The following is a 22,431-nucleotide window of genomic DNA, read 5'->3' as shown; positions in this document are numbered from 1 at the left end:
AAATAAATGAAACGGAATGGTTCTCAGGCAGTGATTCTTTCGCATACCACTAAAGGCACCCCATGTATCATTAGTGGTATGAATACCACAGTTTGAAAAATATGGCTCTGAAGGATTGACTCCCCAAGTGTGTTACAGCAAATAGGCGAGTTGTAATGATGACCACAGGAAATAGGTGCGCATTACATAAATTTGATACTTGTCTCTGTTCAGGCTGCTCAGTACAATATAAGTCTACATCAGTCATAAAATAATGAAAGGTATACAGGAAAGATTTATTTAGTGTTAATCAGTCGCGACTCACCACCCAGGCACACGTCGTAATCATCCCTCTGCATGTTTGCACTGCCTCATTCGTCACGAACGTTAATGGTAAGTACATAATTGTTTATTTCTAAACTTGTGTAACAGCGGTGTATGAAGTTGACTTGCCTCCCCACGTCTTTGTTCGATTCATGGTGTGTCATCGAATGTTATTCTATTCAAACTTTATTTCAGTGCGATTCTACCTACACACCTACACACTTGAATTGATAGTTACAAATATGCCTTAAAACATTGTTACTTAAAAAAACCAACAAATTGGAAGCAGACTTGTGGTCGACTTTGGAGGTCCCACTTACGTCAATGTCCACAATGTCTTGTCACAGTGGTGGTAACCTTTGTTTGTACCCTCCTTGAGACTTGACTTTTACATTTACCTTTTTGGCATTGATGAAAGGGTACACGTATTTATTTTTGGAGTCCAACAATTTGCTTTATGTGGGACATGAATGTAGATTGTAGCTTCAAGTATACAAATGGACTAATATGCATTAGAAAGAGGAAAAACCTACATACTGGTACCGGAACGAAATTACAAAAATAAAGCTAACACCACAAAGAAATGATCGATCAAGTCGTTACCAGTCTTCTGTCTCTCAAATGCAGTGGGATCCACCCGGAGGGAGGGGGGAGTCCCAGCCTATGTTAATCTGTCTGCTTCCTCTATGCTCATGATTGCAATGCAGTACACTACAAATCCAGGTAATCCGTAATGTTTGCTGCCCTTGGTGTGTTCATGTGAATATGGACAAAAGTACTGGGGCACCAAGCTCACAAATGCCACTCGAGTTTATCCCAAAGGTGTTGGCTCTGCATTCTTCCACACCAAACTCATCTGAGCATGCCCTTATGGACCTTGCTTTGTGCACTGGACACAGAAAAGGGCCATCTCCACGCACATAGCCGAAAGATTTTCAAAATGTCTTGTTATCCAAATGAATTGAGAGTCACATTGAACGAAGCAGTCTACTCCAAATGTGAGCGATGAACAGATTAAACAGAAAAGCTATAGTCCAATATTTTTGTCCATATATCGTAGTCTATTAAAAAGAATGTATGAAGTCATTGGTATCTTTGCTCCTTTCCAGTTTATCACTGTCAGTTGCTGGAGTGTCTAATGAAGCACAAACAGGAAGTGTGGAAGGTATCTTTAGTTTATTTTGGCTTTAATTGCAAGTGAGGATAAGCGGTTCAGAAAATGGATGGATGGATGGAAAATGTAAAGCTTCCTTTATCATCTAAGAATTGAAAAACAAATAGAATAGCTTGTGTTTATAGTATGATGAAACTACTAGCATGCATGTGTGCTTTAAGATAATAGGAAGCTAAGCTTTTCCTTAGCGAACATTAGCTTAATATAATTTATAAATACCGAAGGAAACAGCAAATGTTCCCAAGTTACAAGGAATATCTTATATATTGATATTTTGCTACCTCTTGTTGAGCTTGTTTCAATATTTACTAGAGCAAAACTTAAGCTTATCTCCATTTCCCTCTTCAGCACTAAGCTGAATATCCTCTAGCCAGCGGTAGCATCAGAGTTAACAAATAAGCTGATGAGAAGACAGTAGCTTTAATGTGCAGTACGCAATTTTCAAACTTCTAGCAAGATTTGATCGTAGACTCATTCACTCGCCACCCCACCCCCTCGCGTCTCTGCCCAAAGAAACGCCCCCAGCTCACTAGCAAATGTGCCAAACAAAATGTTACCCGTTTGAAGTTGTATTTTTTGGAATGTACAATTAATTAAAAATATAAGTGAGGTGATCAATTTACCTGACAACCCGGTGAGAACCGTGACGTCAGCGTTCGTTCAGACGTCGCCGCCGCCGGTTTTCCAATCCCAGCAATATGCAGCCGTCCATGTATAGAACACCACCTTTACGCAGTATATGTTTACCCTTGATTGGAAGTTGAGAGCTGTCTAATTCCTCCTTTTTAACTTTTGTTGCTAACAAAAGTTACATCATCCACAATAGTCTCCTTTTGCATGAAGCTGCTGTGTCTCCAAGGCTCGTGAGCGTGAAGATTTTGACACACTATTCGCTCACGCCACCTGTCTCGACAGTCTCTGATTGGTTAGTTCTCCTCATTCCAAGTCGGTTTTAAAATAATAATCAAAATTAAATTAGAGGCCTTAGATGGGGCTAGAGAGGGCTAATTTTTCAATAGATAATTTTAATAATAGTCTATTATCAGGTCATACAGACAGTTTTAACATATATGACAAAAAGTGTTTTTTTTGTTTTTTTAACGACAAACTCTCGCATTAGGAATGCAATCATAACCTTAACAAAGATAATAATGCCCAATTACAAAAAGCACTCAGATGGCATAATCATCTTTTAAATTAGAGTTTTTGTCAAAGCTCTTGTTGGATTTCATTAGTGTGCTCATTGTGCCTGACAGAGTGAATACTTGACATGTTTATTGTGTGCAGGACCTTCTTTATGTCATATCCTATGGCCCATCCCAAGTCAAGCCTCCAGCAGTGCAGATGCTATTTCATTACTGGCCCAACCTGAAGCCACCGGGAGCCATCAGTGAATACCGAGGGCTGCAGTACACTGGTCAGATCTTTTTTAGATTTCATCTAGCGGCTCTATCTGTCCTTGAACTAACCAAAGCTCTCCTGTCTTCCCTTACTGTCATTTATTCCTAACAGCCTGGAACCCCATTCATTGTCAACATATTGAGTGCCACAATGCCATCAATAAACCTGCTGTCAAGGTGACCCAAGTCAAGATGTCCCTTAAATGTATTTGTAATATTCTATGGTTTTTGGGCGGAGGGTAATAGCCTAGCTGTGCTGCAAGAGCCACGCATGAACTTCACACGGACTGCATGTGGCTTGCTGCAGATTGTTTGAGCACACACATCAGCGTGTTTGCTTTTGTGAGCCCCACAGTAAATAAGTCAGTGCACATCCAGGCAGCTGTAATGATATCAGCATCGCTACACACGCACATATACGCGGGCACACACGCGCGCAGGCAGGCACGCAGGCACGCACATACACTCACACACACTCACACACACACGCACACACACGCACACACACACACATGCACACGCACACAAATACACACACTAACCTCTGCTGTTTGTTGTTCTCTTTTATTTGCGCTGCCTCCTTGCAGCCTTGCTCAAAATGGACAAATAGAGTGAGCGGGAGCAGGGACAGGAGACTGATTTCAATTACTAGGAGCTGTTGGGGGGAGGGGGATGGCTGGGCTTAATTGGAAGTGGTGACCCCACGTAGCCCTCGGGGATGGAGGTGCAAGGAACAGTAATTCACAGTGCACTAAATGCCAAGCATAGGTTGCAAGAGAGCAGAGTGCACCATATGCAGGAAGCCATTCACATCGAGGCATAGAGAGAGTGGCACTATTTCTTTAGCAAAGATGAAATAAATAAAAAGTATGGCATAGTGTATAGTTGGGTTTGTTAACATATCATTGACATGTTTCCGTGACTGAACACCTCTTCTTTTGCAGATGTGTATAGATCCCACTCTTTCTGTTGCCCTGGGAGACAAGCCGCCTCCTCTTTACATATGCGAGGAGTGCAGCCAGCGAATAGCCGGGTATGCAACACTCCCTCAAAGAGTCGGCCATTATGGCCCCAATGTAAAGTCTCAATTTTTTTTTTTTTCGCAAAAATACATTTCCTAATTTGAATCGATTTTTTGCTCTTTACCTATAGAAAAACAAATGACAATGAAATAATACTCAAAATAAGCTTAGCACATTTCCTCTTCTGGTATTTGCTTTATTTTTCCTGATGGAAAACAATCTTCGCCCCAGCATTAACTTGCATCCACTTCCACAGAAATAATATAAATCATTTTTTTCTCTTTACAGATTATGTGCAAATTGCTGCCTCTTGGATTTTTCTGGGTCAAAACATATGTAAACATGCTCCTTAATAAATGTAAATGTTCAGCAATTTAACACAATAAAATGAGCCGTCCAACTATACCCCGAGTGATGTCGGAAGACTGGCAGGGTAACCCCGTCTATGCTATGTACATCTGTACTTGTGAGGCAGGGGACCTTGACAAAATATTTGCCTGTGGGCAGCACATTCTTCGGGTCAAAAGGTGTCAATATATCACTGCTTTTGCAATGTACTGTAAAAATGAGCACCATATCTTCGACAATATTTAGCACGATTGACTCCGTGATTGCCTTCCACCGGCTTCCTATCTTGTATACGGAAAACAATCTGAAAATGATTCTACTCATGCTGTCTTTTTCTTAAACAGGTATCAAAGCTGCTAGTTACTTTTTTTTAAAAAAGCAGTTGCTTGAGGGGTTGGAAAAGTCCCTAACTTGGCAACATTGACTGTGCTAGCTAGCTAGCTTCTCTAATATCTGCCATGTTGTTAGTGCCAGCAGTGCATGGCAGTGAGAATGCACTTTGAGCCATGGAAGATGCTATAAAAATATCGATTAAAAAAAAAAAAAAAAAACAATCTTCCTGACCAATATAATAAAGAGCCCAGCCCTACTCCTTTCTTTCCAATCCAGAATCATCACCTCTGCTTTATTAACACAACATTGTCGCCGGTACATCCCTCCGACTTTTATTATTCCTCTCTTCAGCAAAGGCTGCTTTTCATGTACAGTCCACAGAGGAGTGTTGCTTGTAAATAAAACATAGTTTACACCTTTCTCTAACCTTTTCAGAGACCATGCTGAATGGCTTGTTGACGTTCTTCTGCCCCAAGGTGAGCCTTCCTAAATTAGGTTTTAAAAATATATATGCTGCAGTATCATTTCGGTCCTCCGTTGAAAGATCCTCTATTAATGTGCAGAAATTGTCACACATGATCCTTTAAAACACGGGTTGGTAACCTTTTTCTTATTTGGGCCAATTTCAGTTTTGATATAGTCCTCTGGAAGCCATACTTAATGTAATTATATTTGATTAAATTGTATTATATGTTATGAGCATTTGGGGGTTATATGCATTTGGGCTTTGTACAGTTCTTCTGAGGTTTTATTTGTTTTTTGAATTGCATGACAGACTGAAAGAAATGCTCTTGAGGACCGTATATGACCCAGAGTCCATAGGTTCCCCACCCCTGCTTTAAAAGATACATATAATGTATTTTTTTTCTGTTGGTTATGCAAATGTAATATATTTCTTAATTTGATTTGCAGCTGAAATATCTGCCATTTGTCAGAAGAAGGTAAGAGGATTTGAATTACATGCATGGTAATAATAACTAATTTAAGTTGCAAGGCCTGACTCACTTAAACGTAAAGTTCTATATTATGGCAGACGTTATCAGGATCCTTTAGAATGGTGCGAAAGTGAACATTTCCTGGAAAAGCACAGGCATATGAATTTTTAATGTTTTAAAGAAAAGCCCAACAAAATGGCCATCATTTGACATTAATTTCTCTCAGTCTTTTTCTTGTCACATTTCCAGCCAGAGGATATCAAATAATTGAATAAAAATGTCATTTCACTTCAATTCTGGTCATGGTATGAATACTTCTGACCTTACAGTAATTGTATGTGGTCCTTATATACCATAAGGTAGAGCACTTTTTTATCTCATCATGAGATTTTTCTCCCACTGCACAACGCATTCATTTAACTCAGTATACAGTACATGCTGAATAATTTCCAAATGAAAGTATTAGGGGGCGCCACATATTTTGCTGATGCAGCTCAAGGAGAGCGATTGCTCCCTAATGGCCTCCTCAGAGACACCTGGAATATTGATTGTCCGATGATCTCTGGGATTCCAATCAAGTGTAGCAACCCTACGTTGTCAATGGAAACGGTCAACCTTCACCTAGTTTGTCAAGAACATTTAATCCACATCCTCGCCCCCGTCGCAGCTGGCTTCGCTCCACTCATCTCAGAAAGTCCTTTCAACTCCCACCTGGATTTACACCGGAGCTTTCATTATTAATTGAGTCATCTTTCTTTCCGGCTCATTGCGTGTCACATCGGCCATTGTGAACACACCAGCATTCCCAAACCTTTAAAAATACCGTGAGCATTTAGAAATGTAACATCAGGCGTGCAGCACTCCTGAAAGACGGGTGATTGAATGAGGGACGTCACCAACTGAGGACAAATATGTTAATTTGATATGCAGCACTGCATCCCACTAATGGCAGAAGATTAGAGGCTGATCAGATTAGGATGGTTCCCTCGTGCCATGCTTTTTATTTTTAGAAGCCTGAGACACTGTGGGGACACAAAAAGATTTTTTATTTTAAATCCCAGCAGATGTGGAGGGCTGAATGTTTCTCAACAAATGTATCTTTAATTTTGAGACTTGGAAGAATCTTGTCATGAGAAGACTGTAACATTCATGAGCACGAATAGAAATGTATAGTGTGTCCTTCCTCTTATGATTCGGCCCCGTGTCTTCTCAGAACTGTAGCTCTCATGTCAGGAGGGCTGTGGTCACCTGCTTCTCGGCCGGGTGCTGCGGGCGCCATGGTAACCGGCCTGTCCGCTACTGCAAGCGTTGCCATGTCAACCACCACAGTAGCGAAGTGGGGGCTGCGGCGGAGACCCATCTGTACCAGACCTCGCCTCCTCCGATCAACACCCGCGAGTGCGGGGCAGAGGAGCTAGTTTGCACCGTTGAAGCTGTTATAAGGTGAATGCACATCTCCGTGATTCTGTTCATTGGGTTTTATATTAAGATGGAGACTTGTTAAAGCATGATCCGGATACTCCTATGTCATAGTGTACAGTCTATGGACAAAACATTAGGTACACCTTCACACTCTAATGACAATCCAGTACAAGAGCTTTATTAACAAATCTGCCTTTACAAAGATAATAATTTGTCACAACTACAGTGCATCACACTAAGACGTGTTTATTATAATTAGCTGTATAAATAAACAAATAATATAACCAAATATTGCTCTTTGCCTGATTAAGGCCTTCCTATTATATATTTATTATTGTGGTTGTAGTTTGCAGTGATGTACAAATGTTAATGTTCAATTGGATGTCCTTACATTGACTGATGTGTGTACTGTAAGCATGGGTGATGCACCCAGGGAGTGTGTCTCCTATTATCGTTTCATATCTCTCCAGCCTTCTTAAGGAGGCTGAAATTCACGCTGAACAACGTGAGTTCGAGCTGAACAGGCGTCGGCAGATGGGCCTGTCTTCCTCGCATCACTCTCTGGACAACATCGAGTTTGATAACAAGGAGGACGACCAGCACGACCAGCGCCTCCTCAGTCAGTTTGGCATCTGGTTCCTGGTGTGTACAGAAGGCCTGTTGCCATGTCTGTCAATAACAAGGCGCTTTAGATAAGGATATGCAGGTCACATGGCTATCTTATCGCAACTACTGTACTTATATGGCTTATTGCTCCGCTTCTCTTCACACACAGGTGAGCCTGTGTACCCCTAATGAGAACACACCCACTGAGAGTCTGGCCCGGCTGGTCAGTATGGTTTTCCAGTGGTTTCACTCTACTGCCTACATGATGGACGACGAGGTCGGAAGCCTGGTGGAGAAGCTAAAGCCACAGTTTGTCACCAAGTGGTTAAAGACGGTGTGTGACGTGCGATTTGACGTCATGGTCATGTGTCTCCTGCCCAAACCTGTGGAATTTTCCAGGGTGAGTGCGACGGTATCAAAGATATCACTACTAAATTCTGTAACTTTACAAAAAGGTTTATCATCATGTTATTTCAGCATACTTTGAAACCATAATAAGTATGCCTATCATTTACACTGAGCTGGCATCCATACAAAAAACTCCAACCAACATGTATACCCTTTTTGTACCTTTTAGTATCAGGAATACAGACACGGTTAGGTATAGCCAGTCTATACTTGTCACTTCCTCTTAAGTATACTTTGTATATAGTGACACAAAAGTAGCTATACTTGCATAGAGTATCCTTTTATATTACATACATATTGTCATCTTTGAGGTAGTAATACTACTTTTTTTTTTACATGCTATCATTTAGACGTGTACTGTATGTTAGAGTTTATAATTACAGCTTTCTTGATAGAATATAGTTGTAGAAATAGGGATGCACCAGTAGCAGTTTTTTTCCCCAACCGAGTACAAGTGCATGTACCTACAGTACATTTGAGTACTCACCGATACCAAATACCAATACTTGATTTAAAATTGTGATGAAAATGTGTTTCATTTGAATCAAATATTGTTCAGAAACCAAGTCTTATTGAACATTCACTAAAATATAACACTTTTTAGAGTACCAACTTGTCATTACTGACATTTTAACATCCTACTGCATGTTTTTCTAACATTTCACTTAAATGTAACCTGTAACAAGACATTTCAGCTATAAAATGAAACAGTTAGCAGGACACCTGAAGTGATACTTGCCTGTGAATGTTCTCAAGTGATACTATATCACACAGTTGCTTACTTCACTTTACTCGGAGTACTGCGTCATCCGTGTTTACCTTGAAGTATCTCCACAAAGATACGCTAAAGTGGCTCCCACTCCACCTGCCCGGATGGTATATGTCAGGGTGGTAAAGTGGTACTGGTGTCGTAGCATCGGAGGATGTTTTTGGAGCGTGAGTACAGCAAATAAAGTCAGCACCGATACTGGTATCGGTATTGGTGCATCCCTAGAAATAGTGGCTTCAGACCCCCTAAAATAGACCTGGCGACACCCCTGGTGCACAGGATCATGATGCAAATGAATGCAGTTATATTTCTCTTTCCATTCATCCATTTTCAACCACTTTTCCGGTTGGTGCGGTACAACCTGGACTGGTTGCCAGTCAATCTTTGGGTTGCGCATTGTATTTTTCTTTTCAGGTTGGAGGTTATTGGGACAAGTCCTGTAGCACAGTGACCCAGCTGAAGGAGGGTCTAAACCGCATCCTGTGTCTGATCCCTTACAATGTCATCAGCCAACCGCTGTGGGAGTGCTTCATGCCCGAGTGGTTGGAGGCCATCCGCACAGAGGTGCCTGACCAGCAACTCAAAGAGTTCCGGGAAGTTCTCAGGTATATGTAGCCGTCATTCAAATATTCAATTACATATTTGAGTCAGTAAGTAAAAAAAAAATATATATTTTTTTAAGAGCAAGCGTTGTTCCCCAGGAGCACCATTAAATCCATCATAATCAAATGGAAATAATATGGCACCACAACAAACCTGCTGTGGTGTTCTGAGTATCTGTCCATAGGACCACAATCAGCCGTGCACTCCATAGATCTGAGCTTTATGGAAGTGTGGCAAGAAGAAAGCTGTTACTTTCAACTAAAAATAAGAAGGCCCGTTTTTTTTTGTTCACAAAAACGAATGTGGGAGACTCACAAACTGTATGGCCAAAAGTGCGCTGGTCAGATGATACTAAAATTGATCTTTTCAAACATTAAGGAAAACCCTATGTCTGGTGCACACCCAACACATCTCATCACCCCAAGATTACCATTAGTGAAACTTGGTGCTGGCGGCATGATGCAAAGGGAATGTTTTAGAGTAGCATGGACTGCGAAACTGGTCAGAGTTGAGGGAAAGATGGTTGGTGCTAAATGCAGTGATATTTTTTGTTAGCAAAACCTGTAGGTTACCATCAAATTTGAAGGAACTAGAGTCGTTTTCCTTTGAGGGATGGGCAAATATCCCAGTGGCAAGCTCACTGAGACTCCATCCATCCATCCACTTTCTGAGCTGCTTATCCTCACAAGGGTCACGGGCGTGCTGGAGCCTATCCCAGCTATCTTCGGGCAGGAGGCGGGATACACCATGAAATGGTTGCCAGCCAATCGCAGGGCACACATAAACAAACAACCATTCGCACACACATTCACACTTACAGACAATTTAGAAACTTCAATTACTAATTGTAGTGTATATTCCTAATAATTAATAATAATTAATTAATTAGTAATAATATAATAATAATAATAATTAATAACTAACCTACCATGCATGTTTTTGGGATGTGGGAGGAAACCGGAGTGCCGGGGAAAACCCAACCAGGCACGGGGAGAACATGCAAACTCCACACAGGCGGGGCCGGGATTTGAACCCCGGTCCTCAGAACTGTGAGGCAGACGCTCTAACCAGTCGGGCCACCGTGCCCATTGAAACTCATGGAAGAAGAAAAAAAAAATTTCCGCTGTGATTACTGCAAAAGCTGGCTACAAAGTACTGACACGCCAATTGTAAAAATCTATATATAAACACACACACACACACACACACACACATACATATATATATATATATATAGAAAAATTTCTCATTCCACTTCAAAACTTAGACCTCTGTGCATATCCATCAAATAAAGTTCAGATGAAGGCATTATATAGAGGTTGGAATGTGACAACATGGATAAAAAGCCAAAGTCACCCCCGTGGCTTTTTACCCATTTTGTTGCACTTACTTTTACAAGGCACTGTAGCCTAATTAGGTTGACATGTTCACAACCTTGGATGAAACACAAACTCTATTTTCAAGTTCTAAGCTGCCATTATCGGACATTTCATGGTCATGCGCAAGTATTGTACAATTAACATCATTCTTCCCTGGCTTGTTCATGCAGCAAGATGTTTGACATTGAGCTCTGCCCCCTTCCCTTCTCCATGGAAGAAATGTTTGGCTTCATCAGCTGCAGATTTTCTGGCTATCCGGCGTCTGTGCAAGAGCAGGCTCTGCTTTGGTTGCATGTAAGCAAACACCCACACACAGACACACACTCTTCCCCTTGACCATCCCGTGGTTCTGTCCACAGTGCGTGTGAATTGAACAGGTTGTCATTGAGTGTCAAGTCTGGGCAGGAGCCTGCTGAATATGGATCTGGGTCACAGAATGAGACAGAGAGAGAGAGAGAGGGGAGAGAGGAGAGATTTTGGCTTCTATCCCATATGCACTCAGAGCTTGCTGCCATGGATCATTTTCAAGTTTTCTGACACAACTCTGATGGAGAGATTGCATTCATTTAGATTTAGTAAATAGGTCAGATTCAGATCACAGAGAGAAGTGGTGGTTTGCTACTGTTACATGTCCTATCCCAATATAAAAAAAACGAAGGCATTTTCTGTGTTAAAAGCATTTGCTGCATATTTGCATAGTCATTGTTGCTCAAGAGCAGACAAACCAACCAACAAAAACACAAAACTGGAAACAATGTCTCACCCTTTTTGGTTGAATTCAAAATATCTGACAGATTTTATTTAATGGTGTCCAAACAGACTTCTTAGTGGTCCCTTTAAATGTTAACATGTTTTGTCCTAGGTGCTGTCAGAGCTGGATATCGTGGTGCCTCTCCAGCTGCTAATTGGGATGTTCTCGGATGGTGTGAACTCTTTGAAGGAGCTGGCCAATCAGAGGAAGGCACGTGCCTCCGATCTGACTAGCAACACTGGAGCTCGCAGGGTGAGGAAAAAAGACGTGAACTTACTCTAAATGAGCCATTTAAAATTCTCATTTTATCCTCCCCCGGTGCACACGTACAAACATTAAAACAAGCACAGGTTTGATGTTATTACATCACTGGAAGCTCAATTGATGGACGCTTGGGTTTTGTAAAGACTGAACACATTCAAACTGTTGTTGGATTTGATTTCTACCATTCACTGAGATATACTGGATGTCGCCATGGTAACTGCCAAAGTCTAAATATAGATTGCTGAAAAGGCTTAATTTAACTTAACTGCAATATAGACGTAACGCTCCCAATTACATTCAATGCAGTCTAACTGACATGTCAGGGTTGAGGCTTAACATTTTAAGCTCTAGGCGGCACGGTGGCCGACTGGTTAGAGCGTCTGCGTCACAGTTCTGAGGAGTGGGGTTCAAGTCACAAATATAGAAAACCAACTGCCCCACATACACCATCTGGAGCAATTCACAATCAATGTTTACAATAACATGACAAAAATATAAAATAATTAGATAAATTAAAAAAAAACAACAACATGGCGCCTGCCCCATTGTGGCCAGGTGCCATGTGAGGCGAATGTTTTTTTTGATTGGTTAAAGAAACAGTCCCATTGCTAATGTAGTGTAAGTTACATCGACCGCACTACTGATTCTAAAGGCTCTGGGCAGATCATACTGACCTGGCAGCACGTGGAAGCTGCAATCGGATTGGACAAAAAAATAAATCAATTCTAACATACAGTACATGTACTGGAATCAGTGCAGCCAAGACATTAAGACAATAGACTGTTAGGAATAAACTAATGCAATTTCATGGAACAAATATTAGAATTTAGGTTAGGTCAGGGCTTCCAATAGTGTTAAGGCCAGCAGAGAAGGCCTTGCTGGCCCTGACACCTCACCTCTGCTCGATAGTAACCAGTAAGAAACCTCATCTGTTCACAACTGTAACGACAAGGCACTCGTGTAAGTACTCGTGTAAAACAAAATGAAATTGATCATATGATCAATTTGTGAATGCTTTGAAGGCAAGCATCATATTGGACTACATATGGTATTGTGATGGGTTGTGTCCATGTAGGTGAGTGTGGTGTCTGATCCGGGGCGCCGTGGGCAGCACAACACGCTCAGCCCATTCCCAAGTCCTTTCAGGAGCCCGTTCCGCAGCCCGCTACGCTGCAGTCCGTTTAAAAACCTGGGCCACGCCACTGGCCATTGTGCCTTGGATTTAGATTGTGACGACGACGACATGAACCTGGGCTGTTTCATCCTCATGTTCGACCTCATACTAAAACAGGTGACCTTCTTAAATGTGTAGAACACAGAATTGTAGTGAGTGGCATATATAGTTGTCACTCCAGTCATGACAAGTGCAACAAAGCAATGACAACAATGCCCACAGGTGGGATCTTGAGATTTGTGTGTCGTGCTCCACTTCCTTTTCTGTGTTTTTAACGGTCATCTCCCCACCCGCTGTCGCAGATGGAGCTGCAAGATGATGGTGTGATGCTCGGTTTAGACACCAGCCTGGGGAAAGATATCGTAGGGATCGTCAACAATGTCTTCCAAGCCCCGTGGGGGGGCTCGCACACCTGCCAGAAGGATGAGAAGGCCCTGGAGTGTAGCCTTTGCCAATCCAGCATCCTGTGTTACCAGCTGGGCTGCGAGCTCTTGGAGAGGCTGACCCCCCGGGAAGAGATACGGCTGGTGGTGAGAGACGCAGTGTGCATTTTTATTCCAGTGAATGTTAATGAACCCGTGTGTTAGCAACGAAGGCTTTTAAATAGCGTGCTGTGTCCCAAACCGCCCGTACTCATCTTCGTTCTTGATGGGGAAACGAGTCTCTGATTTTCTCTGCAGGAACCGACAGATAGTTTAGAGGAAACATTATTGGTTCCCCAGCCAGATTTCTCCCTCGGAGCGGAGAACGGAAGCGAGGAAGAAAACAATCCGAGTGCTGCACACACTGACAACCCCAGCAACCACTCTCCTGATACTGAACGTAAGTGTCAGCCCCATCCAGCATCTTGTCACAGGACTAACTGTGCATAAAAATAACATCACATGTGCCTAAATAAACAATAGCTGACGTCTCTATGCCCCTGAAGTGGTGACAGGTGTGTCTGAGGAAAGACTGAACTTTTTCTGTTTTAGGTCCATTAGGATTACCAAAATTCTTTATATTTGCTAAATGCCAGAATAATGAGACAAGGATTTATAGATATAATATGTTATGTTATAAAAACATATAACAACATAAAAAAACATTGTTAGCCATGACTGTATCTATGGATAGCTCTGCTATGTTTTAGTTATTTTATTTATTTATGCAAAAGATACTTCCCATCCAATTTGTAGCAGGAAATAGATTCCCAATGGATTGGAATAATACTATAACTTGCTGTTCCTTGCAGCTATGAAAAAAAGCTCTGATAAGAGGTTCTCCTACCAGCAACTTCCTGTGTCTTTGAAACTTATATACACCATCCTGCAGGTAAAAGTGAACATAGAAATGACCTTCAGGCATTAGGTCTGGTTGGTGGTTTACTTTTTTTCTTTTTCAGGAAATGGCCAAGTTTGAAGAGCCCGACATCTTGTTCAACATGCTGAATTGTCTGAGAATCTTGTGTTTGCATGGAGAGTGTTTGTACCTTGCTCGTAAGGATCATCCCCAGTTTCTGGCCTACATCCAAGAGAAGATGCTCATCCCAAGGTATGTGCTAAAGGCCACCTTTTCACACACACACACAGCTGTATCATGGACGGACAGTATCTAAACACATTGGCTAGCTAAGAAGGCTGAATGCCACTTGTTGCTATTTTGTGTTTCAGTCTGTGGTCGATGTTGAAGTCTGAGCTTTGCCAGCTGGCCTCTCTGGCGGTGCCTCAGCTCCTGCATGCCCTCTCTCTGTCCCACGGGGCAGACATCTACTGGAACCTCATCAACACAAACTTCAACAGCAAAGACTGGAAAATACGATTTGAAGCAGGTGAAATGACAGCCATTTTCTTCTCCGTCTTTGCCTTTTGAGATGATTTATTATAGTAGAGAACAACAACAACAACAAATATTCCAAACCTGCACAATCTAATGAGAGCCAGTATATGAGCTGTATGTAGTTTTGATTAACACTGACACTGACAGATATTAATTTCTAAAAATATTTATTATAGTTGTTTTTCGTACTGTTGTTTGGAACTGCACTGCACATGCTGAAAATTCAGATGTTAATATAATACTTCCCCCCGCTCATAAAGCTAAATAAAGTAACCAAAAGAAATAGACTACCTCTTATTATTTTGCTGTGCAGTTTTATACCACTACAAACTACAATAAACACACATTGATAAAATGGGTGGATGAAAATGGATGGATGGATTTAGAGTTTACAGCTATTGTTTAACTTCAAATTGTCCGCATCCTCTGATTTCAGCCTCTCAACTGTAAATATTCTCAGATTTCTGTAGCCCTCCTTGAAAGCAGACTCATTATCTTTGTGTATAATCAAAATAAGATGTTTGCAAACATCTACTTTTACTTTGGGAAAACAATGATCAACATTTTTCCAGATTTTTGGACATTTCGCACCAAACAAGAAACTGAATAATAATCAGTTTATGGAAAAAATAAGTCTCTGAGTTTACTCTGTTCCGAAAGTAATCATTTTTTTGCAGCTGTAGTATGATTAACCTGTAATTGAAATGTAGTTGAACCTGAAGCAGCTTCAGAAGTGTATATCAAACTAGTAGCCCTTCGCATTAATCAGTACACAGGAAGTAGCTCTCAGATTCAAAAAGGTTGGTGAGTACAACATCACTCCTTCTCGTGAGATATTGCTTAAGTGTTGTTTATTTGGTTCCTTAAAGCATTAAACAAAACAAATAAACAACAATAATCTGTTAATAAACAGGAGTCGGGAACAATTATTTTACAATAAACTTACATGCAAAATAAATCTGTACCTTATTATTCGCTTAATTGATGGATTAATCAATAGAATAATTGATTCTGGAATTATTCGATAGTGATAGCCCTATTTTGGATCTCATTAGATTAGATGGGCAAATCTAGCTAATGTTGTTGCAGGTTCATGTGGTAACATTGATCATCATAATGGTCCCTTTGTAAGTGTACACGTGAACCATCTAAACAAGACCAAACGAACATACGTCCTACACCACTGCCCACGTCTCCTTCCTTGTTGTCATGGTTACAGTGCAGCGCAAATGCCCGGCAAATAGGAATTGACGACTTCATATGATTTATTTATTTTTAAACCGCCTTGTGATTGGCTGTAAATTGACCTTGACTGAATCTCGGATATATATGTCTTGTGATGGACAGGCAAAAAAGGATCTTGTGATTTACACGTCCTTGTAGCCATGTAAACAAATTTATCTCTTGGCCAGTGTTGTCAGCCTCGTGGGTTGATGATACGCCTACGTTTAAATAAATGTCAAAATTAATGTGATATTTAAATCTTTGCAAAACCCAGCTAATCGTCTTCTGTTGAAATAGATTCTTTGAGTAATCATGTATCCTCAAGCTTGACATGACCAACAGGCCATGTAAATGTTATTGTGCCTACACTGACATCCAGTGTTCATCATTGTGTAATGCAGCAGTTAGAAAAAGTAAATAAAAACTTGGCATAAGTTAAATTCACTGCCAGGCCTCCATGTTAAAATTGATATTTGAATTCAACAACCGTCAATGGCAGTGAATGAGTTAACCAAAAAGCTGCCTATTGATTGTCTATATTGGTTTCATATTGAATTTTTATGCAATGAATAGCGGTACAGAAAATGGATGGATGGATAGATGGATGGATGAATTGTACGGGTGTCTAGTGTTTAGCACATATGCCGTACAGTTCTGAGGTTCTGGTTTCAAATCTCAGCTCCGGCCTTTCTGTGTGGAATTTGTATGTTCTCCCCGTGCTTGTGTAACTTTTATTCAGGTAATCCAGCTTCATACTTATAGTCATAGTGTAAGGCTTCAAATTGTACTTTGTTGTCAATGGTTGTATGTCTATAATTGCCCTGAGATTGATTGGTGACCAGTCTCGGGTGTACTCCAGTCAGTCTGTCAGTCGGCTAGGATACGCTAATGTGGACGATTGCTACAGAAAATGGATGAATGATACATAGCAAATTCAAGTACATTCTCATGATTATCTTCTTTATAAATATACTGTAATATTACAGTAGGCTACTGTATGTCATGGTTCCTAACATACATCAAAATTGTTTTATTGTTCCGTTTATGATATTTTTATAGTGGAGAAGGTGGGAGTGCTGTGCCGCTTTCTCGACATTGGCGCGGTGACAAAAAACCACCTGCTAAAGTACTCTCTGGCACATGCCTTCTGCTGCTTCCTGACTTCGGTGGAGGATGTCAATCCGGCTGTGGCCACCCGAGCCAGACTGCTGCTGGACACCATCAAGAGGCCAGCGTTACAGGTGAGCACCTCACACGGTTGTTCAACGCAAAGCAATAACCTGTTCTTTATCCAGTAAAACAGTTGTATTTTTTTTTTACCATGGGCTGCATGCAGAAGAATCAAACCTTCAAACCATCAGTAGTTACTTTTGCATCATCAGTGTCTCTCACTAAATACTAATTTGTAGTTAGTGAGTCGAACAAAGCGCAGTTAGCTGTGCAGCAACATTTAAGTGAGACCTCTCTTCTTTTGTATATAGAAATGCTTATATTCATTGTATATATACAAAAAAACGCGATTGGGAAGTGATTGTTTATTACATAATGCACAGTGACAGTGTAGTACCATAAAAGTGCACAGAAATGCACGATTTCACAGTATTTTTGTTATTTTCCCTTGTAAAAAAGTGTATTTGATTGTTGTTTGAAAGATTGAAAAAAAACTTTATTGGCCGTCAGATAGTTACAGTGCTACACCGCAAGACACAAGACAAGGCTAAAAAGAAACTAGCTTTTGGATTCATACGCGACGGCGTTTGAACTTTCAATATCTTGTCTTCGTAGTGTATTCAATTGAATATATATAGGTTGTGCAGTTGTGCAACATTTTTTGTCCCTGCACGGATTTATGCTGCGTTGTGCTTTTGTGTGTGCTCACTGTGTCCTTCCTATGCAGGGCTTGTGCCTTTGCCTGGATTTCCAATTTGATACAGTTGTGAGGGATCGGCCCGTCATCCTCAGCAAACTGCTCCTGCTTCACTTCCTGAAGAAAGACGTACCTGCTCTCAGCTGGGAGTTCTTCGTTAACCGCTTTGAAACATTATCGCTGGAGGCTCAGTTACACCTGGACTGTAACAAGGAGTTCCCTTTCCCTACTAGTATGTAGCAGCCTTAAAACCACAGCCAGCTAGCATAATTCTACTTGTGACAGTCATATCAGAGTCAATTTATATTCTAAATTAGAGTCCTAACCTTTCTTTTGACAGCCATCACTGCAGTGCGAACCAATGTGGCCAACCTCAGTGATGCAGCAATGTGGAAAATACGACGGGCGCGTTTTGCCAGGAACCGCCAGAAGAGTGTGCGTTCCCTGCGTGACAGCGTGAAGGGCGGCCCGCCAGAGTCCAAGCGGGCATTCTCACTCCCAGAGTCACTGAGCAACCGACTCTGTGAGTAGTGTGGATTGGCCACTTTGTCCTGTACGCTCTGATGTGTCCTGTGACATTTTCATTCAGTCCGTGGTCAAACAGCATTTTCAAGTGCATGCTGATATACTGAAATTATTCAACACTAAAGTGGATCTCGAGTGCTTTCTGTACACCGCCACCCATTTTCTTTGTCTGGGAACTGAAACCAGGTTTTCTATTTTCAAATATGAATTTCCTCATGATCAAAGTCCACCACGATCCTAATGTTTGTCGCCTCAGGTGTTTGCCTTTCTTACGTATAACAGACAATGGACATAAAGTCTTCACACCCCTGTTCAAATGCCAGGTTTTTGAGATATAATAAATGAGAGATTGTAACAATGTGTTTTTTTTCAGATTGACGGAATTTTTCAGAGGCTGGTGGTGTTTAAAATAAGATAACCTTTGTTAGTCTCACAATGGGCCAATTTTCAATTAACATTCGGCTGGCACAAGATTTTTCCACCATTGTCTTGTAACCTCCATCCATCCAATAAGCCATCCATTCAGTCACAACTAAATCTTTTTGAGAGGGGAAATAGAATAGACAACTCAGATAACGTGGCTGCACAAGTCTGCACACCCTCTTATAAAGGGGGATGTGGCTGTGTTCAGAATTAACCAATCACATTCAAGCTCATGTTAAATGGGAGTCAGCACAATTCTGCCACTATTTAAAGTGCCTCAGATTAACCCCAGATACATTTCAGCATTTATCATAGGTTTTTTTTTGGTTGACATTTCTTTTCTTTCTAGCAGAAATGTGTGAAAATGAGAGAAAAACAATTTTTAAAAAAACAATAACGTTCATCAGTTTGAACATTAAATATCTGGTCTTTGCAGTGTATTCAATTGAATATAGGTTGTAAAGGATTTCCACATCATTGTATTCTGTTTTTATTTATGTTTTACTCAACATGGCAGCTTCATTAGAATTACAGTTGGTACATTCAATGCAATGTCGACCTTGTTTAGCTTTATGTTTAAACGGTTTTATAAACAATGTGTTTGTGTGTGCCGAGAGGTGTGCCCTGTGGTACCTTCACCTCTTATTCCTCTAAACTGTTCTTTTCATATTTGATTTGTAGCGCTAAGGCTTACCAGGCAGGAGCACTCTGCCCCAACACTTGGTGATATGATCGAGAAAGTCCTGCCAGGTAAATAAAAATATCCAAATGTCAAACGACTACTTTACTGCTCCGCATATGTACAATACATTGAATAAAAAGCTTGGTAGACAAGGCCAAGACATCTAAATATGCAATATTTTAAATGGTCGTTTGTAACTTTCTTTCTCCAGTCCTGCAACAGAAAGACAACACTTTAAATGTATTTTATTTATCACACATACTCTTCATATTGTGTAAACCTGTTGGTTATGCATGATACTTCACCCACCTGAGAAGGACTAAGGCTAAGTTTACAGTATACTAGCCTCCTGTCTCTTTATTTAGCCCCTCTGCCCTTACCCATCCCCTAGCTTCTGCAGCACACTTTCTCCCGCTCGTAAACCCTGACGCCTCAGTCTCTCATGCAGGCCAGATTCTGTCCCCCGAAGACGACAGCATCATCAGAGACCTGCTCCCGGAGGACGCCGGCATAGATCACCAGACTGTTCACCAGCTTATCATGGTTCTCATGAAATTCATGGCCAAAGACAAGAGCAGTGCCGAGGCAGACATTGGCAGCGCCAAGGCCTTCAATACGGTGAAGCGTCACCTGTATGTGTTGCTGGGTTACGACCAGCAGGAAGGCTGCTTCATGATTGCACCTCAGAAGATGCGCACCTCGACGTGCTTCAACGCCTTCATTGCTGGCATTGCAAAGGTGACTGACTTTTATCAAAAAATATCACTTGAGTTTAATGTGTGTTTATGTGTGTCTGCTATTTCATGAATATAATAATGCGTCCTATGTAGGCTGAAGCGTTCAGTGTCATTTCTTTCAGGTCATGGACTATAACATCAATTTAGGGAAGCAGCTTCTCCCCCTGGTGGTCCAGGTCTTAAAGTACTGCACTTGTCCTCAGCTGAGACACTATTTCCAGCAGCCCCCCCGATGCTCACTTTGGGCCCTGAGGCCACACATCAGACAGATGTGGCTCAAAGCCCTGCTGGTCATTCTGTATAAGGTACATTTCTTTCACTCTGATGGATTACTAGCCATTATATTTCAGTGCAGCAGTCATTAGATAGCAGAGGAGGCGAAAGTACTCACACTAAGTACTTGCGTAAAAATGACTCTGCTCAAAGTAGAATTACTGATTCAAGTGAAAAAAGTACAGACTCTGGAATTTACTTAAAGGTCCCATATTTTGCCAAACCGACTTTTTTTTCTAGTATTTGGGATGTAATATTGTCCCTATGGTGCCTCAGTAAACATCCATCTATCCATATTCTGAGCCGCTTCTCCTCACAAGGGTCACGGGAGCGCTGGAGTCTTTCCCAGCTATCATTGGGCAGGAGGCGGGGTACACCCTGAACTGGTTTCCAGCCAATCGCAGGGCACATAGAAACAAACAACCATTCGCACTCACATTCACGCCTACAGGCAATGTAGAGTCTTCAATTAACCTACCATGCATGTTTTTGGGATGTGGGAGGAAACCGGAGTGCCTGGAGAAAACCCACGCAGGGAGAACATGCAAACTCCACACACGAAGCTCTAACCAGTCGGTCACCGTGCCGCCCTCAGTAAACATGTGAAATATGAATTAAAATTGTCCACGCATTCCTAAATTCCAGACGTTTTTCTGCCGAGAGGCCTGAAATCAGATCATTCGAATTTCTTATCTACATCACTAGCAAGAATCTCCGCCCACCTCTCTGCTCCCGAGCCAGCGCTGTCAACATAACAAACGTGTGCTCTCACAAGTGGGTGTTCTACATGGAGGTAACCAATCAGCGGAAAGGGGGCGGTCTTAGCCAAATATGGACAAAGCGGATACAAACTTGGGTCAAACAGAAATACCTGTCAGAGGAGCCTTAATAGTGTCCAGCACTTTTATAACAAAACTTTGAAATGAAATTGACACTTTCATACTAAGCGTCACCCTATGGAGGTCAAAATAGCCAAAATATGGCACCTTTAAGTAATAAAGTTAAAAAAGAATGTTTGCTGTCACATTTACACAATATCTGTTTGGATAAGTTTTCACAAAAACGCAAACACAAAATAGTTTCCCTCTATTAACGTGCATGTGCTCGTACTCATTCATGAGAAGAAAAAAATTCACTGCGCACGCTATCAAAACGTGTTCATATAACTTATATAACTTATATAACAGAAACTGACTAACAAAAAATGCACTGTTAGCCAGTGTTAACAATTGAAAAATATACACCTTAACCTCACGTTTTTTTTTTTTTCATATTAGAATTTTTTTTGGTGTTTAGGCTGGCACGAGATAATACATTCGCTACAAATCATTCTTGGAACCGACAACATCAAAACTGTTCTCTTAGATAAGGATGTGGAATGTCTTTCTTGTCCGTATCTTTTGCCGTCCTCGTTAATGCGCTTGACTTTACCTCTCTATTCACATCTTTTTTATTTTTGATGTTGGGTCGTCATCCGCGGAAGTTGAAAAACATAACAAACCTATTTTGACATAGGTCTCTTTCAAATGTTGGGCGTAGAAGTAAAAAGTTGTCAGAAAAATCAAACTTAAAAAAGTAAACCACAGATACCTGAAAGTTTTACTTAAATGGAGTAACAAAGTATTTGTACTTTATTACTTCCCACCACTGTTTTTTGTTTAAGTAACTCCTTTCAATCACTGTTAGGTGGTGTAGGTGTATCTAATTGAGTGTCCTTTTTCAGTACCCTTACAGAGAAATGGACGGCAGTAAAGTTGTCCTCCATCTGATTTACATTACCATCAACACCCTGAATGCCCAGTATCACAGCTGCCGTCCCCACGCCACCGCTGGTCCCCTCTACAGCGACAACTCCAACATGAGCCGTTACAGTGAAAAGGAAAAAGGTGAAACTGTTCATCTGGAGTCAATCGGCACCGTTGGCTGAGGTGGAGGGTCCTCAAAAATGAGCACAATATAGTAATAATAATAATAAAAAGTGATTAAAGATC

The 22,431-nt window shown here is 41.2% G+C and overlaps 1 protein-coding gene across 6 annotated transcripts in view; it reads left to right on the top strand.

Annotated features, from left to right (window-relative positions):
* The window catches only part of LOC133488068 (protein unc-79 homolog), a 45,807-nt gene that overhangs the window by 11,638 nt on the left and 11,738 nt on the right, over positions 1–22,431 (top strand). For 5 of the 6 annotated variants that reach the window (XM_061795505.1, XM_061795506.1, XM_061795508.1 and 2 more), the window contains exons 5-30: positions 931–1,026; positions 1,413–1,468; positions 2,765–2,894; positions 2,990–3,054; positions 3,822–3,910; positions 5,016–5,056; positions 5,493–5,521; positions 6,729–6,958; positions 7,408–7,579; positions 7,713–7,943; positions 9,135–9,325; positions 10,873–10,996; positions 11,565–11,705; positions 12,793–13,008; positions 13,194–13,421; positions 13,572–13,713; positions 14,126–14,205; positions 14,276–14,424; positions 14,544–14,701; positions 16,993–17,174; positions 17,831–18,032; positions 18,141–18,323; positions 19,430–19,498; positions 19,879–20,168; positions 20,290–20,472; positions 22,164–22,326. In XM_061795505.1, the coding sequence (XP_061651489.1) occupies positions 931–1,026; positions 1,413–1,468; positions 2,765–2,894; positions 2,990–3,054; positions 3,822–3,910; positions 5,016–5,056; positions 5,493–5,521; positions 6,729–6,958; positions 7,408–7,579; positions 7,713–7,943; positions 9,135–9,325; positions 10,873–10,996; positions 11,565–11,705; positions 12,793–13,008; positions 13,194–13,421; positions 13,572–13,713; positions 14,126–14,205; positions 14,276–14,424; positions 14,544–14,701; positions 16,993–17,174; positions 17,831–18,032; positions 18,141–18,323; positions 19,430–19,498; positions 19,879–20,168; positions 20,290–20,472; positions 22,164–22,326 (3,840 nt within the window). The remainder of the gene's footprint in view (positions 1–930; positions 1,027–1,412; positions 1,469–2,764; positions 2,895–2,989; positions 3,055–3,821; positions 3,911–5,015; positions 5,057–5,492; positions 5,522–6,728; positions 6,959–7,407; positions 7,580–7,712; positions 7,944–9,134; positions 9,326–10,872; positions 10,997–11,564; positions 11,706–12,792; positions 13,009–13,193; positions 13,422–13,571; positions 13,714–14,125; positions 14,206–14,275; positions 14,425–14,543; positions 14,702–16,992; positions 17,175–17,830; positions 18,033–18,140; positions 18,324–19,429; positions 19,499–19,878; positions 20,169–20,289; positions 20,473–22,163; positions 22,327–22,431) is intronic. The other variant, XM_061795509.1, reaches the window with a different exon arrangement.

Source organism: Phyllopteryx taeniolatus, chromosome 13 (assembly GCF_024500385.1).
Source record: "Phyllopteryx taeniolatus isolate TA_2022b chromosome 13, UOR_Ptae_1.2, whole genome shotgun sequence".
NCBI classification, from domain to species: domain Eukaryota; kingdom Metazoa; phylum Chordata; class Actinopteri; order Syngnathiformes; family Syngnathidae; genus Phyllopteryx; species Phyllopteryx taeniolatus.
The sequence above is the reverse complement of the archived record's forward strand: the minus strand, read 5'-3'. Positions and strand labels throughout refer to the sequence as shown.